The sequence below is a fragment of the Chiroxiphia lanceolata genome, chromosome 21 (genome assembly GCF_009829145.1).
Source record: "Chiroxiphia lanceolata isolate bChiLan1 chromosome 21, bChiLan1.pri, whole genome shotgun sequence".
Lineage (NCBI taxonomy): Eukaryota > Metazoa > Chordata > Aves > Passeriformes > Pipridae > Chiroxiphia > Chiroxiphia lanceolata.
This window is the reverse complement of record NC_045657.1, coordinates 3,086,408-3,104,133: the sequence shown is the minus strand read 5'-3', so window position 1 is coordinate 3,104,133 and position 17,726 is coordinate 3,086,408. Positions and strand designations below refer to the sequence as shown.

General features: G+C 49.4%; 1 protein-coding gene across 2 annotated transcripts in view; it reads left to right on the top strand.

Annotated features, from left to right (window-relative positions):
• OLFM1 (olfactomedin 1) overlaps positions 1-17,726 on the top strand; it is a 32,298-nt gene that overhangs the window by 12,706 nt on the left and 1,866 nt on the right. For both annotated transcript variants that reach the window (XM_032708096.1, XM_032708095.1), the window contains exons 2-5: positions 674-823; positions 6,135-6,290; positions 8,698-8,917; positions 14,571-14,677. In XM_032708096.1, the coding sequence (XP_032563987.1) occupies positions 674-823; positions 6,135-6,290; positions 8,698-8,917; positions 14,571-14,677 (633 nt within the window). The remainder of the gene's footprint in view (positions 1-673; positions 824-6,134; positions 6,291-8,697; positions 8,918-14,570; positions 14,678-17,726) is intronic.

The following is a 17,726-nucleotide window of genomic DNA, read 5'->3' as shown; positions in this document are numbered from 1 at the left end:
AGCTCAGACCCTGCTGGTACCCTCCGGACTGCATCCCATCCCTGCTGGCACTCCTCACAGGGCACTGCTCTGGGCTTTCCCTGCCTGGAACCCGGTGAACATTGGAGAGAAATGGTTATCTGGTGAAGCTCCCCATCTCCGGGGGAATCTGGCAGAGGAGAGAGAAACGTAACTCCCGGTGTCCGTTTACTCAGGAGAGCTGATTTTCCAGCTGACAGATCCGGGAGAGCTCTGCAGAGGCAGCTCACTGCTCAGCCCTCAGCAGGACACTGTGCCCTCACTGGTGGCTCAGGCTCATCCTTCTCAGGGTGTCAAGGAGAAGCCAAGTGCTCTGTCACAGCAGCGGGGCAGCGGGTCCCCACCGCGATGTGTAGGACAGCACCCGGAGCCCTCGCTGCTGCCTGGCTTTCCTTGTGTCCATGCCCTCCCACATGCATTGCCTTCCTCTTTGAGCTCTTGCTCTCCTTTTTAGACCCTTGTTTTATTTGTCCCCAATCCATATTTTTGCATTACAAGTGAATTTTGCCAGCTGGGCCCTCAGAGGAGCCTCCCTCCACTTCCAGCACAGCTCCACTCTCTGCCACATCCATCCTGCTTCCTCCACTCATTCCCCTTCACCTCCCACACCCCTACCAGGCTATTTAATTAACCCATCTTTCCCTGTGTTAATTAGGTGTTGCCTACCAACCCAGAGGAAAGCTGGCAGGTCTACAGCTCTGCCCAGGATAGTGAGGGACGTTGTATATGCACAGTGGTGGCACCTCAACAGACGATGTGCTCGCGTGATGCCAGGACAAAGCAGCTGAGACAACTATTAGAAAAGGTAATGGTTGAGTCCTTCTGGGAAAAGTGGTTTGGTTTGGTGTGACAGTGGGGGTAAAAACCTGAGCAGGGTGGACTGAACCTTGGTTTCCAGGGAAGATGGACCCCTTGGCCCAGATCTCCCGTGCCAGAGTTGTTCCCGTGTTGGGCGGGGGGGGGGGGGGGGGAATAATGAGCTGCAGTCAGGAGGAGAAATCTCTACATGCTTCTGAGGCACAGAGGAAACCCTGGGCTAAGGTCAGGGTAAAACTGCTGAGATCAAAGCAGCCAATATTGAACCATATTGCTAAAAAAAAAAAAAAAAAAAAAGAAATTGACCCTTTTTTTCATTATGTTGACACAAGCAGTTTCAAAGGATGAGCCTCAACAAGATGAGAGGAGATAGAGTTAAAACCCCAAAGCCCATGCATTCCTAGCCAAGCTGATATTAAAGAGGTCGAGTAAAACTGTACAAGCTGTCAACATCAAGTAGCACAGAGAAGACAGCTAGTGGTTTTCTTTCTAATGTTGACATCCACTTGATTAGTTTTTAATAGTCTGCTGTCCAAAAAGATCAAAGAATCTCATTAGGGAAACATTCCCAATAACCAGAAATTTTCCAGATAATAGATTTCACCAAAGAAATGCTGTTCCATGTGAAATGGTGCTCTTCTCTTTAAAATATAAGTTGACTCCTGTGCTGGATAAATAATTAAACCCCATGCCCTAATGCTATATTGGTATGTGTTGTGCCTGACAAAAGAATTTTTGTCCTGCTGCTTTGGGGAAGCCGCTGTATTAATTCCCTGTAACAACATTAAACCTACACTTAACTGATGTTCCCATGTGATAAGGACAATAAAGCGAGCCAGGAAACATTTAGCCCTAAAACAATTCTTTGGTATGTCAGAGGCTTCTAAAAATAATCCTACTCAAGCTTTTATTTCTCTGAGCAATAACACAATGGGTCCATTTGCCTGAGAGGCAGCAGGCGTTATATTTATGAGCAGCTGCCATGGGTGTCCGAGAGCCTCTGTGTTCCCAGAACTGCTCAGAGGCATTAAATGAGGAGGATTTGACCCAATGCCCTCTGCTAATGGACAGGAGTTGGGTGTAGGAGACCTGGGATAACATCAGGAGGGTGTAAGGAAGTGCGTGGTGATTTTTTTTTTTTATGCAGCTCTCGGGCTGCCAATGGATAGAGTGAGGGAGGAGCTGTATTTCCAGGCATGTGTTCTGGGGATGTTACCTGCCTGCTAATCTGTCTGCATCTCACTCCCACGCTAACCTAAATGAAAAACCCCAAAATAAAGAATAGGCTCTTAGTGCCAGACATCTGATCTTGAGGAAGGCTGAAATGACAATCCCTGTAGGAGAAACCAAACTGCAGCGAAGGGCTCCCAGCTTCCCAGGAAGGATTTTGAACCTGAAAACTCCTTCCCTCGTCATCTGATGTTTTAGCTCTAGCTTTGTGATGGCAAAACTCTCAGCTCCTGGTTTCTCTCTGCCAGCAGATGAAGCAGCATAATGTGTCAAAGAGGTAACTGTGTTTGGATTTTCAAAGGAGCAGACCTGGAAGTCACCTATGGGGATGATGAGGCGTTGCAAGAATTAAGCTGCATTTGTGTGTGGGTGGGGGGGTGTGTGTGTACACAAAGCAATTACAGCAGCTGCAGTGGAAATCTCCACACAGGGGCTTCAGCAGCTGAATTTTGAGGTTCAAAGCTGCCAGGACTGCATCCCTCTACACTCAGCTCATGGGGCTGAGCATCTGTGTAGGAAGTGCAGTTCCTGTGGCTGGGGAGTGAGTGCTGGGCACCGAGTCAGGTTAAAGAGCAGCGTTCAGGGAGGTGAGGGGAGCCAGGGCCGCTCGCCACCGCACAAACTGTTCAGCCCAGGTTTAGGCACTCGAGGTGTCTGAGCTCATCTTTGGCTGGAGTACACGGAGTCCTTCTAGCCTGATATGTGTCAGGTGCTGAGTCCAGATCTTGGGCTGCCTCCAAACCAAGACATCACCTCAATCTTGCTTATAAACAGATTATGTTTTTTATCTTCAAATGGATTTTTATTTATTTATTTTGGCCCTGTTGTCTGGGAGGGCTTCCTCCTCTGATGGTCAAACCATTTTTGGTTTCCTGCCAATTCTTCATCTTGCCAGCACTGATTTCCAGATTAAACAGGTCTTTTTGTTCCTTTGATAGTCACTCAGAGGTGTATCTACGAAGGAAAATGCCATCTCTTCTCAACCTTCACTTTGCCTCCTACAGACCTTATAAGATGAACTTTTCAAGTTCTGAACCATCAGCTGCATCCATTTCTCTGCTAATTTTTCCCATAGACCATGAAAATCTCGCTCAAGGTGCCTCATGCTGTTGTTCCACCAGTTTGTACAGCTGCCCAAGGCTAAAAATTCACCCCAAAGATGGACTTAGAACAGGCTTTTTGGAGCTGGTATGAAAGGCTAATCCACAGGGAAGCTTGAGCAGGGTTTAAACCGTGGCTTTGACCTTATAGGTCTCACTGAGGTCATCAGGCCAATATTGACTCTTTGTTACTCTGCTTTAATTCTGAAAGAACTCATCAAACAAGATGACAAGAACAGCTCTGGAAGCTTCATTTGTATTAATTTTCTATTTCAAATGCTAAAAATAATTCCTTCTCCAAGACAATCACAGGTATCTGTCTCACATTAGCTTGATGACAATGAGGTTTCAGGTTGAGAGTGGTGCCAAAAAGCATTGTAGCCCATGATTGAGGACAACAGTTAATGGAGGAAGCTGAGGGAATTTGAGAGACAGGATCCTTGGGCCTGAGTTCATTAGAGCACTTCTGTACATGCTTAAGTTTAAGCTATGAACAGTCTCGTTGAAACCTAATCATGGTCCAGAGTACTTTGCTGGATCAAGGGCGTGATATGCTAATGATGGAAAACAAGCAGATCTTCAGCTGCTGGAGCACAAGCTGCTCTCAGGGACCAGGGGTGATGCTGCAAGTCTGGCCACAATCTCGCCTGGTTGAAAACAATACAGGCAACAAATACCGAGCCTGGGCTTGTAAAATCCACCCCCAAAATAGCACAGCAGCTATTTTAGGCGTCTCCATTTAGAGACATGTGAGGAGGTTATTTTCCTCTGCAGTCAGGGAGAGGCAGAAACACTCCAGAGGTGTTTTCAGAGCAGCAGCCCCAGCAGGATGCTCTGACAGCAGAGTCTCTCTCTCCCCACCAACCAAGAAGCAGCGTAAGGAGCCCCCCATAGCCTTACTCAGCCCCTGTGAACTCAGATACTTGTCTATTATTACAGAAATTCTCTTTTCTGATTACTTGCAGCTTGGCCTTTAGTTGGGGTTAGGCATTAGTGCAATTAGATCAATTTTGCATGATCTCTACAAGCCATTCCTATCCCAACCCCTTGGAACAATTCTGCTGGGCAGATACAGCTCATCTCAAAGGAAAATAAACTGGATCACTAGAATAAAAATATCTGCAGAGCAGCCACGCTTGTCCCTTCTCCTGCCTCAGGGTAGAGAGAGGTCTTCAAACTCCTCCACATCCAGCCCAGGTGAATTAGCACCCAGCTGTGACTGCTGGAAGCTCCCTGGGGGTGGCACAGCTAAACAGGAGTTGAACAGTCTCGGGCTGAGCTCAGGTTTGCTCTTTTCTTCTCCAAACCAAGAGAGTCTTGTTCTGCTCTTCCCTGCTCCTCAGGCCTCTCTGAGCAGGTCCTTGGGGGTAGTCAGGGTGGGTGCTGGTTCATCTCCAGGTGATGTGCTGGGGCTCAGAGACTGAAAATAGCTTCACCTTTGCCGAGGAAGACTATTAGACCCCCGGAGGAGTTGTACAGAATGTTTCCTCGCTGCTGGCCTTTGAAATACAGGTCACCCATACATTTTTAATGGATCCCTGTAATAGTTTTCTTGTCATCGTGCATGAGCAATGGGCATTTTGATGGGCTCCCAAGCTGCAGACACCACAGTTGGCATTTGACCCGGGCTGGTTTCAGCGAGGAGTCTCCCGGCCCTGGCTGCGCGCGGGTGTCCTGCCGTGCCCTCGCCCTGTCACTTGAGGTAAGTCACCAACAGCCCAGTGCGATTGGCCCCAGGAAATATTGCACTTGCACCATTCCTTCCTTCCCCATCCCGGCTCTGGCGAGGACGGCGACGGGAGCGGACGTGGCAGTGGAAGTGTCTGGGAGCGGATCCGCGGCGACGGCGCTGGCTCACATTTGGGTTTTGCTGAGACGCCCACAGCCGAGGAGACTTGAGCCAGGACGGCCCTGACGCAGCAGCACGCTCGGGGGCCTGATTCATTTTAGCCACGGACGTCATCCCCGCGGTGCCACGGCGGCGCTGCTGTGGGTGACGTGGCGGTGGCAGGAGCCCCGTAATGGACCAGCCGGGGTACAAACACATCCGTCCCCGATGCAAGGACCTTAAATGTCGCTCACTGCCTCATGCTAAATAGGTGCTTTGGTGCCTGCCCACGTCAGAGCTTCGTTCCCCCTCTCCCAAGCCTGAGAAAGGAGAGGAGGGAATATCTTAATAAATCAGATGGCAGCCAGCCTTCAAAATCAGGTCAGCCTAGCTGGCGTTTCCTTCCCCTCCTTACACCTTCAGCTCTTTTTCTCACGATGAGCCCAGCCAACCTTCTCTGCCTCGTTCCTCGGGCGAGGCCAGATGGGCTCTGCGCGGGGAGCTGCGGGGCTGCGGCACCGCTCGGCTCCCAGAGCTGCCGGCGCGGCACCACCGCCCCAGCGGGCAGGAACCGGTGGGGAGTGGGAGCTCCCACCGTACTTCCCAGCTCCAGGATGCCCTCACCCGCAGCTGGGTTTGTTGTGGCAGATGCTGTGTAAACAGTTGGGCTGTTTTGGATAATGAAGTTTTACGAGCTGGGAGTAAAGTTTGCATTTAGGCAAATCAGCGTCGCTCGCGCGCACGAGGAAATGGAAATGTGCACCTGAGCAGAGGCTTTTCTCGTACCCAGGTGGGCCTCTGCTCAACTAAGAGCTCTCCTTGTGCAACAGCAGGTGCCACTCCAGCTTCTCAAAGAGGCAGCCACGAGTGACATGTTTTAGCCTCGACTACAACCCTTTTTTGCATGTGAGATTGTTAAATTATTCTCTGCAGCAGGAAAAGCATTTAGGAAACACGTTTAGTCTGGTTTAGAGCACGGGGTCATAATCTATGAAATGCTGTTGATTAACTAGTAAATAATGCATGGGCTGATTGCCCTTTAGCTCTGCTGACTGTGTGGAAAAGGTCAGTGTTGGGATGCAAAAGAGGGGCTGCCTTGGTGCTGGAAGCACCTTCTTAATGAGTCCCTTCTTGTTTGACAGGTGCAAAACATGTCCCAGTCGATAGAGGTGTTGGACAGGCGGACCCAGAGAGACCTACAGTACGTGGAGAAGATGGAAAACCAGATGAGGGGACTGGAAACAAAATTTAAGCAAGTGGAAGAAAGCCACAAGCAGCACCTGGCAAGGCAGTTTAAGGTATGTCTGCTTTCCAAACTCCTAATGGAGCTGTGGCCAGGGAATTCTCGGGGTGTGCATGGGACTGTGGCCCTGGTTCCCATCAGGGGAACCATCCGTGGGCTCCCCCTTCTCCAAAGCACAGCCTGCTCTAGGTTGTGGCATCACATCCTCAGTACATTTTTCTGTAGGGTAGAAGCATAAATGTCCATGTTCCCACAGCCACAAACCACCTCGGTGCCCCAGTAGGGCAGCGTAGGATGGCTCCATAAGGGGGATCTGCAGGGAGGCCCTGGGGCAGCTGAGGTCTGGGAGAGGTGGGTTCCCTTCCATGGCCAGGCAGCCTTTCCCCCTGCCACACCCATGACCCATTTCTTGGGAAAAGCCAGGAACTGGGGCTCTATTTCCATTTCTGCAGCACGTGGCAAACTGCAATGGGCTGTCACCGAACCGCATCCCCCCTTGGGGTGGCTGTAGCAATGTATTAATCACTCAAACATCACCTCCCTCCCCCCAAAAAAACCCAAAAGTACAATTATTACAGCTCTCCTCAGGCTGGCAAACTGCACATCTCCAGGATCTTGTCCAATTTTGAAGGAATGGTGTTGGCAGCAGAGCAAGCACCTTCTGATGGACTCTGTGTGTTGTGTCCTGGTGCCACACAAACGAGGGGTGAAGCTGCCAGCCTTTGGAATGCAGCTGGCACTGAGAGCAGTGGCCAAACCCTCAAGAACTCGGTTGAGAACAAATTGAATTGCCAAAAAGAGTCTGAAATTTTAGTAATGGTTTGGGTTAATAGCTTTAAAAACAAGTTGAGAAGATTTCTAGTGAAATTTGGGGATGTTCCTGATCAGCCACCCAGCTGATTCTCACCCTCATTTTCAGGCAGCTGCCCAGCTGGCTGGTATTTTACACCAGAATTTTTAATGTTAAATACTTAAATACCAAGATTATATCATAAAAAGCTGGGAAGAAGGTTCTTAAAACTTTTCACCAACTCCACCTCCTCCGCTCCCCATCTCCAGTTACTGCAGGGCCCTAAATTTAGCTCTGCAGTCTGGATGTAAGAACCATCTTTCTGATTTGAGCATGACTTTCTTTTTTATTTATTTGTTTAATTTATTATTATTATTTTTCCCCTCCATTCTGATGAGTTTAATCCCCCCCATCGTCTGCCAGGGAGCTTGCACAGGAGAGTGCAAGTAAATAAAATCAATATATTCCCCATGTACAAAGCACAGGAGGGAAAACCTCCTGACTTAAATAGGAGGGGATGGATGGGAAGGAAAGGAATGAGGCTGAGGACCAATTTCTGATGCTGTTCAGCCCTGAGCTGCTTCAGCAGACAGGCAGATGTCACAGCCCTGGGCGCTGTGAACTTGGCCACTGTGCAGTAGTTTAAGCAGCACCAGGTATTCTGTGTGTACTAACATGCTTCATTAACAGATAGGTGCATGCATATTTATGTCTACTCATTAGCTGCTGGAGCAAAGCATCTTCAACAAAATGCTGCATACCGAGCCTTTAAACGAGGCCCTCATTTAATTTAAAAAAAAAAAGAAAAAGAAAAAGGAAAAAAAAATTCATTTCTGCGAATTGCATTTGATAACGACTTTGATTTTTATGGTCTGTGCCTAAAAACAGTAAGGAATTTTTGTCTAATTTGCTGCCAAAGCACCATTTTAAAGAACAGCCACAGCATTTTGTTTCTGCTAATGCCAGCATTAAAATGTGAGTGGTTTGGAGCTCTTGTGTTGTTTTTTTTTTTTCTCTCTTTAGTTCCGTAAGAGTATTTGTCTATGAATGGCTATCTATATAAGGCAGGTTAGTGAGCTAGATCCTCAACAGTATTTCATTTTCTTGCTTACAGGGCTAACTTAAAAGCAAGTTTTTTCAATGCTGCAGTGACTGAAGAAGCAGTTCACTCCCATGTAACCATGAAAAGAGGGCCACAGAGCATTTTGCACCATGCATTGATTTTTTTGATTATTTTCCAAATTAGCACCATATCTCACTAAGGAACCTTGAACCACACAACCAAGATCTTCCTTTGCATGCAATTGTAGATGCATTTCATGAATAGTTTGAAACCCTTGTCAATGCATATATATATTATTTTCTTTTATTTTTGGAAAGAAAAAAAAAAAAACCAACTCTTTGTGTATGTGATCTGAAGCATGTAACCCTAAGATGTTGCATTCTAAAAATGACAAATAAAGGCCTTTCCCAAATATTTTGGTGTTCTGCAGCCTGTTTAATATGTTCTTTCCAAGACATCATTTGGACCAAAATAATAATTAAACTAATTTTAATGCTAATAATTGTGGGATATGAACATTGCGCTCACGTAGGAAGCAACCAGGTCAAGGCAGAGTGTTGCAGATTTTTGCACGCATAGCACTGAACCGAGCTTATTTTAACCTTGCAGGCAATAAAAGCGAAAATGGAGGAACTTAGGCCTTTGATACCAGTGTTGGAAGAGTACAAAGCCGATGCCAAATTGGTATTGCAGTTTAAAGAGGAGGTCCAGAATCTGACGTCAGTTCTAAACGAACTCCAGGAGGAGATTGGCGCCTATGACTACGAAGAGCTTCAGAACAGAGTGTCAAATCTTGAAGAAAGGCTTCGTGCATGCATGCAAAAATTAGGTAGGCTCAGAAACAACATGGTGGCACTGGCTAAACACCATCGATGTTAAAAACCTCTCATCCCGTCCGGAGGCAGAGATGCCACTCTGGCCATCTTGTGCCGTGCCCGGCCGGAAGGGATGAGCTGGCACAGCCAGGTTGGATCCTGTAAAGAGCTATGCTATCAGTAACATTCGTCTTGGGAGTAGTCCTGCCGAGGATTACTCGCATGAGCAATGTTGCTCGTGGTGTAAGTGCTTCAGGATCGGGCCCGTGAGTGGGCATGTGGCGCCGGGGGCGGCGTTTGCATAAGCGGCCGGGGCGGATCCGGCTTATGCAAAGCGAACACATGCACCCGTGTTTTGCTCGTGCATCCGCGTCCCACCTTTTTGCTAAGTGCAGCTGGCCCCCAGCAAAGGTCTCTGTGCGTGGAGGGAGGGGTGTGGGGGCTCCGTGACTCGGTCTCCCTGGTTGCCCTTTTCCCTTTTGCATCTTGCAAGCCCCCCCATCCCCCGGAGAAGAGCATGGTGGAGCTGGGGCGGGGTCGTGGTGTGGTCTGGACTGTGCCGCTGGGCAGGATATAAATCTCCCTGTCTCTCCTGTTCCCCGAGGGAGCAGGGATCCCTTTCCATCAGGCTGGTGCTAAACCACCAGAGATTCATCTCTAATCTCATTCAGAGAGTATTAATTGACTGAGGCCCGTGGGTCTGTCGTGGGGAGGCTCAGCTGTCGCCAAACCCAGCGTCTGACCCCAAACAGAGGGGGAAGGAGGGCACTGCCTTCTGCAGCTGCAAGAACTCCCCCCACCATTTGTTGGGCCAGCTCTGACTTGATTTAATTTCTCCTTACATTATTGACTTTCTTGTTACGCAGTTTAGATAATCTAAACACATTAACTGCTCTGCAGTCTATTTTGGTAGCACATACGAAATTACACTCTCAGGTAACTTCATGGAAGATCAGATCTCTTCTGAGCACTTTATATCCCTGGCAAGGTAATGCTTTGTTTCTCTCTTGGCTCTGGTGGTGGGATTGCTTTTGCTTGTTTCTAGATGCCTCCACAGGTCTGTAAGCAGCCGCTGACCCTCTGTTTTCCCTCCGCATTTCCATCCTGCCCTCTGATATCATGTTGATCCCTTACAGGCTCCACCTGACTTGAAATCTCAGAGAGGAAAGTGAATTCCCACCTAAGCTTGGATGCTCAGAGTGTTTGAACTATGAGTATGCAGAGAGTAAGGCACTGAGGTACCCCTGGGGCAGGTACAACCCCCCTGGCCAAGCAAGAGGGCAGAGCCTGATTTCTCATTTATTAACGAGCGCTGGTGCACCCAGGTTTGGTTTGGGAGTGGGGGAAAGTCACACCATAGCAGGCAACTTTGTCCAGAAACTTTTGTTTTGGTTTGGTTTTTTTTAAATCTTTTTGAGTCTTTATTTGGGCTTTTTTGCTGTGTCCCTTCTCCCTCCTGTTGCTCTCTCTGTGACCGTGGGGTCAGGGCAGCTCCTCTGCCCTGGGATGTTGCAGCACTCCCGGGTGCTTGCAGAGATGGATGCTGTGGCTCACAAAGGTGAGACAAATCCAGGAGGATTTGCTGCTCACCCAGGAGGGTGATTTATTTGGTCACTTAACAGCAAACAGCACAGATTGAATTTCCAATGTTGTTTATGGCTTCGGCGTGTAAACCAGCGAAAATGGTAGTTAATTGAGTTAAATTCAAATAACAATCTTACACTTTGCTGCCACACAATGAGGCCCTGATTGCTGAGGATTTCTGCAGTTTTGCAGCAGGTTGTGTGCTCTGAGGGGTTCACTGATGTTTCAAGGAGCACCTTTGAGCTTAGAGTTGCTCCTGCATGGGCCAGAAATGCTGCTCACCTGGAGCGTGTTCACCTGCTGCAGCTCAGGGTGCCCCAAACAGGGTCAGGGAACTGCTGCAATAAGCACAGGGCAAGGGAAGGGGAAGGATGTGCCATATTCCCATCCAGTTCACCTCTCCTGGGAAGCACTGATGCTCCACAGTGCAGCAGCATTTTCTTTAGACAAGGTCCTGTTTTGCATTTTGGGCTTCCTAAGCATTATTGATGGATCAATAGTGAAAACACTTCCTGACCCTGGCATGTGTGTGAAGGGAAAAAAAAATCAATAATGGCAGGTTCAATCTGTGTTTCTGTTTACACTCTCAAAGATCACTATTTATACAGGGATTTTAACGTTTCCATTAATGTTCCTAAGAGGAGCCTTGGAGGAGTGGAGAGGTTGTCACTCCTTGGCTCAAGGGGGAATTGAACTCAGGCTCATGTTTGCCTGCCAGCCTAAGCTTTCCCTGAGTCTTGGAAAAAAATCCTGGTGCAGGGATGGGGATAGAGCCCTGCCAGCCTGTCCCTGATGTTTTTGGGATGGGGTGCTCCCAGCCAGGCAACAGAGGTGAAGACAGGGCATCCCCCAGCTGCCACAACCCCATCCCTGCTGTGGAGGGCTGGGACTGGGATGGGGGGATGAGACCTTGGCTTCCTGGGAAGCCTCAGCAGGGAAGGATCCTGACTGTGGCAGCAGCAGTCCAAGCAGAACCCTGGAGTCCAGAAGGAGCCGGTGGCTGCGTTGGTGGATAAATTGCTCCTGAGCTGCTAAACATCACTTGTGGGCTGGATCTGAGGAGAAATATGGAGCGGAGGTGTTGGCATCCTGGGAGGATGGTAGAGCTTGTTTTAGCTGGCAGGAGGAAAGCGTGTCTTCTCCTGCTGGAAAATTCCTCATGCAGTTCGAGGAAGGGGCTGGGGGGGGTTGTGTTCCATGGCTGCTCTGAGGGGCTGCAGGAGGGCAGGACAGAGGCTGGTCAGCCTGGAGGGACACTTGGGGAGAGGCTCATTTGTGCTGTTTTCCAGGACCTGAATAGCACTGGGGAAAGAGGAGTGAAAACAACTCCTCTGTGATGCCCCAAAAGCTGCTGCTCACGGGCCTCCCCTGTGTCCTGGACTCCTGGACAAGCAGCAGGAAGGACATGCTTTTCTGTTGCACATTTGTCCTTGAGTGACCTGAAACGTGCCCAGCATCCCATGATCCTGCCATTCCAACAGGAGGGTGGCTTTGCTGCTAAAGGCTCAGCACCCATGGGGGGGAAATTGCTGATGATATTCAGAGTGTGGTGTGGATCTCAGCAGGGATGGATGGGTGGGTGAGGATCAGAGGCTGTAGTTGTCCATCCCTGAGTGGTAAGCCCAGGAAAGCTGCAGGGACATGGCTAAGTAGGGACCCTAAAGAAACTTCCCCCCAGCATCTGAGTGCCTGGGATAGATTTACACCAGGAGAGAGAACACCTTACCCTGTGTAAGAACAACCCTCTTGCATTGCAGAAGAGCTGTTGAGAATGTGCCTCCAGCTATAGGTGTAGGAGATGTTGCAAACAACACTAGTTCACCCTTATCAGCTGCTGCTGCTTTATTTTTTTAACTATTTTTTTTTTAATCAATGAGCTTTTATGCAACACTTCTCTCCAGGGAAATGGAAGGAAGAGATAAAGTGACAGCAGTGTAGGGTTGTGATAATGGCAGGCAGCGCTGCGCAGATCTGTGATTAGAGGAAGGCTGGACCTCTGCAAGGGGAATTTGCAAGACATTAAAATGTCTTATTTTAACCCATTTCATCCCTTTGCCAACACTTTGCTCTCCCCCTGAGCTGAGAGGTTTTGAGTGCATCAGGTAGGCAGGAGGGCAAATTTCTGTCTGTCGTGTCTCAGGGAAGCCAGGAAAGCTCTCTGCTTTTTTTGGGGATCTCTCTCTGTCTGCTGGGGTCTGAAGGCTGTGGGAAGATTGATAGTCCCCTTGGTCATGTCATGCTGGTGCATATCAAGAATATCTTCATCTGTTTGATGCCCCAGGATAAGGTGACCCCTTTGGGCACAGAGCTGAGGGAGGAGGATGTGTCCTGTGGCTGTGATCAGGATGGAAAGGTGCTGGTGAGAACAGGCTAAGGAGGGAGGCAGCTAAAGAGATTGCAGAGTGTGTGTTCTGGAAACATTCAAGGTCTGGAATCTATGATTCTATGAAGGTCAGGTTGGACAGGGCTCTGAGCAACCTGATCTAGTTGAAGACGTCCCAGCTCATTGCAGGGGGTTGGTCTAAATAACCTCTACTGGTCCCTTATAACAAACTATTCTATGATTTTACTTGGTAATTTTGAGCAGAATGACCTTGTCCTGAGCTGGCAGAGCTCTGCCTGTGTTTCAGCAGCACCTGCAGGGGCTCCCACCTGCAGCCCCAGCCCTGGGTGCCCTGCTGAGCAGGTACTGCAGTGCAGCTGCAGCTCTGCTGGGTCCTCAAACCCGGCACCCAGAGCAGCTGCTCCACCCCAGCACCGCCACCTTCCCCTTCTCAACCTGACAGAGGCTTCCACGTCAAAAAGGAGAAGTTAGGAAATGCTTTCTGAACTTCAGGGGGTGCCTGTCCCCCTGGTGCCACTGACCTGAGCTTGGCTTGCTCCAGGGATGCTGCTGCAGGACCAGCTCTGCACTGAGTGTGGCCAGGTTTTAAATGAGCGCTCCCGTAGCAACAGAGTGTCCAACACCAGCCCCTCCCGAGGCGTCTCTGTCTCTTCACCTGTCATTCCTCACTGCACACATGTTAAAATGTTGGTGATGCAGGAGACTAGAGTGGCAGCTTTGCTGAAACTTGGGGATATTGCTGGAGAAAGGAACTCAGTGGGGCTGTGCCGAGGCTGCAGCGTTCCGTAGGAGGCGTCTATCCATGGGCATCCCTGGAGGGCTCCTGGGTTCAGTGCTGGGGACAGAACCATGGATGGGAAAAGAGCTGCCGTGGGCAGCTGGCATGGCAAGCTGGAGGAGAGGTGCTGCTGCTTCCCCTCATGTTTAAGGCTTGAAAACCCAGCAAGGCACTGCGCTGGGCTCGAAGATGCACTGAATTTGATAGGTGTGGGGGACCTGAGCGTGCTCCAAACCTGGCTCACGGCACTGAGCGGGCGCTCATCCCTGTTGTGGTGATGCTGAGTCTGGGCAGAATTCCCGGGGCAGCTCCTGAGGGATCCCTGGGACACCCCACCTCCCGCCTTCATCCTGCTGCCTTTGGTTCCTCTCCTGGAGCTGGCTGGGAGGAGGCTGGTGAATTCATTAGTGTCTCCTAAGTGTGCCGACACGACAGGGATCAGAGGAGGTGGCTGGTAGATGCTGGTAAATGGTCTTTGCAGGGACGAGATTTATATTGTGTATCATTTCCCAACTTCTTTTTTTTCCTCCTCTGCATAACCTGTAACAAATGCATGTTTCCAGCAGGGCTGGAATAGACACGTCTGTCTTTTTATCTTGGCTGCACCCACTGTATTAGAGCAGAAATGAGCAGCTATTCAGCTAATTCCTCCACCTGGCTGCTGGATCCTGGCTCACTCCCCTCATTCCCTATTCCGTGACATTCGCAGCCAGGCTGGTTCAGCAAAGCTGGTTTTCCTGGGGACAGTCTGATAAGGACAAACGTTAGTAAGAGGCATGAAACAACCAAAAGCATTCAACACTTGTTCTTGACTTAATTCCCTTTAATTAACTAACCCCGGAGCTGCCATCAGCGGGGCATAGCAGTGGGCAGAGCTGTGGATGGTGGCCGGCTCAGGTGCCCCTCGCCGGGGCCTCGGGGCTGATGTGGTGCTCACCAGCCTCCTTCCACTCTTTTCCAGCTTGTGGGAAGCTGACAGGAATAAGTGACCCGATCACAATTAAAACCTCGGGGTCCCGGTTCGGATCGTGGATGACGGATCCTCTCGCTCCCGAGGGAGAGAACAAGGTAAGGCCGCGGCAGCTTCGCCTCTGTTCCCACCGACACAACTGAGGGCACTGAAAACTCATCACAGACACCCAGAGTGCCCTGTGAAACCTGGGGAAGGTCCTAATTCATCTCACAGGGCTCTGCTGGCCTCCTCTGCAGCGGGAGGGGCTGAGCATCCCGCAGGGAGGGAGGGAGGATGAGGAGGGGGTGAGCAGCCCCACGCAGTGCTCCCTCCCCTGGGCAGGTGGAACTCCTTGCAGTGTGAGCAGTCATGGTCTTAAAAGTGTCACCTCAAGGTCTGTGCCCCTCCACAACAGGGGGGAAATACTCAAGTATTGGGTTTCTCCTCTGTGTTTGGCAGCCAGGAGGGGGCTGAGGCTGAGCACAGGGACTCGTGGTCCTGGTCCCTGCTGCTCTTCTCCTGCCAGAGCCTCTGATAATGTCATCTGACTGCATTTGTCCTCCATCCTCCACTTTCATTGTTGTGAGGAATTAACTGACTGCAGCCAGAGAGAGAGATTTGTTTTGCTTTGTTTTGGTCTTTTTTTTTTTCCATTCAGACCATTCAATTTTGATCCCAAGGAGGTAGGAGGCCAATAACTGGCTGAAAATCAATCCAGGCTTCCCATGACTGATGGAATGGAAAATATCTCGAGTGTTTGCTGAGGATTTGCAGGCAGCAAAACAAAACAAAAGGCACAGAGCTTGGCTGCATGTAATTCCCTCCTGCATGCAACATCCTTCATCAAAGGATAAAGGCTCCAGCAAGGGCTGTATTGGGGCAGCTATTTTGGGAGCTCTGTAGCTAAGAGAGGACAAGGGATGCTCTGGAGAAGCCACCCCTGGGTGGCTTCTTTGAAGGTGACTTGATTTGTTGGGCTCTTTTCCTCCAGCAGCCAACTGGTTAGCACTGGTTCCCCAATTCAACACCTCCATATTTTACAGTTATTAAGCAAAACTTCACCTATATCCCCAGTAAAACCCTGATTGGAGGTGAGATGGGAAGGCTTTACCACATCACATGTTGTTTTGCTCGAGAGAGGGGACAGAATTGTCCCCTTTGGGCTGTGTTTGCTGTGTCCCCTGACACTGACATCATTTACAGCTGAAGCTGGTTGTTCAGATGCTAAAGATCCTCCATGTCCTCAGAGAGTTTTGTCTCAAACCCCTCTTTTTAATATTTTTTCACCCATGCCTTTTTCTGCAGTGTATTTTTTTCATGCAAATAGACTGTAAACTGTAGCTGAAGCTTCACCAGCGTCTCTGTGTGTCTAATACATGAACCTACTGGGAATTTTATTAGGAACACACCATTAAGTGAATTTTATTGGCTGCTCAGCAGAGTGGGAAAGTGGAGATGGGGAAAGATGGGCAGTTTATCATTCCCATCCTCCGTCCCCAAGCCCCAGGAGGTGTTTGGTGGCTCACGTGGCCGTTTGTTCGAGTCTCAAAACCATGGAACACAACTGGGGCAAACTGTGAGTCCCACAGGAGCAGCCTGGCACGAGGCAGCAGGTGGATGCTGAGTGCTGGGGATGATGTGCATTGGCAGCAGGAGGTTGCTCAAAGCCAGCTGGTGTGATGAGATGATGTTCATCCCTCCACCTCTCCAAAGCATGGAATGCTCTGGGGTTCTGCCACCTTGCAGCCCCAGTGTGGTGACGTGGGGTTCTGCTTGGGCTTCTCTCTAGAAGCCGGGCACAGGGTGTATTGAAGTTTTAATAACAGATAATGAAACAGGAGCAGCAGAGAGACAATTTGGTCTTGGGTTTGTTTTTTTTTTCCCCTATAATTTCCCAAGCTGGTTTAGTTGAAGGCATTTCTCTGCCAGCTTTCCCAGGCTGCAGACACCTCTGTGCCGAGGGCTCAGGGACGTGTGTGGGTGTTCTCTGGTGCTTTTGCAGACATCCCTCGAGCCCACCAAGGTGTGAGGACCAGAGGCATTTGCCACATGTTCATTCCCCACCTCTGCAGTGTTTCCAGGGAGGTAACGCTGGAGGGCTGAAGTTCCCTACAAAGTTTTTGGAGACCCCACTTGGCCTTTCAAAGGCAGCAGCCAAATGTTGGTTTGTTCTTCTCAGGGACCCTGGAGACAGTCACACTGCAGAGATAACACTGTCAGATTCTGCAAAAGAAATTTGCACTACATCACCCAAATCTGCAGCCTTAAAGGCTTCCCTCTTGCTAAATTTACCTTTTCTCCTTCCTAAATTTACCTTTTCTCCTTCCTAGACAGTTTTTACAGAAAGCAGCTCTCCTATTTTTAGGCAGTAACTGCATCCATAATGTCATCACTGGCTGGATATTTCTTCTGGATATTAACTGCACAGCTTGGTCATTTGCCTCAGACTTGGTTTCATATAACAAAAGCTTTTTTTTTTTTTTTTAGGAGTCTAGACAGTGTCCCCAGTGAACTGGCACTTAAATGATGATCTAAAATCTCACCCCAATCTACCAATAGCAAGATTTAGATATCTCTCTCTCTTATATTTTAGCAGCCTTGGTTTAAGCTTTTGATGCAGAAGTGTATGATTTTTAAGCCAATATGGACTTTGCCTGAATTTCCTTGACAATGAGTGATTGCATCCCTCTCTCCTGCATGCCAAATTAATGGAGTTAGGCACAGCAGCTGGGATAATTTACTGAGTGCTACCACGACGGGGCTTACGGGAAGCAAAAGCAGCATCAACATAAAATGCTGGGTTTAGCCAGGGAAAAGATGTTAATTGCCCTCTGGAAGGATGGTGCCAATCACGCAGCATTCCCAGGGGAGCACTTAAGCTCTCGTGCTCCTGGGGAGATACCAGGTTACCCCCCCGGGAAAACTTTGCTATTCAGCTGATTTCTTGGCTGATTTGGAGTTTCAGAAATTGGGGTTATTTCTGGGCAGGTGTTGGAGACGTCATTGGATTCAAGGCCAGGTTGGACAGGGTTTGGAGCAACCTGGTCTAGTGGAAGGTGTCACAGAGGGTGAGTTTTAAGGTCCCTTCCAACCCAAACCATTCTGTGATGATTCCATGATTTCTGGGTTTCTCCCACAGCCCGGTTTTTAGGGCGATGTGCGAAG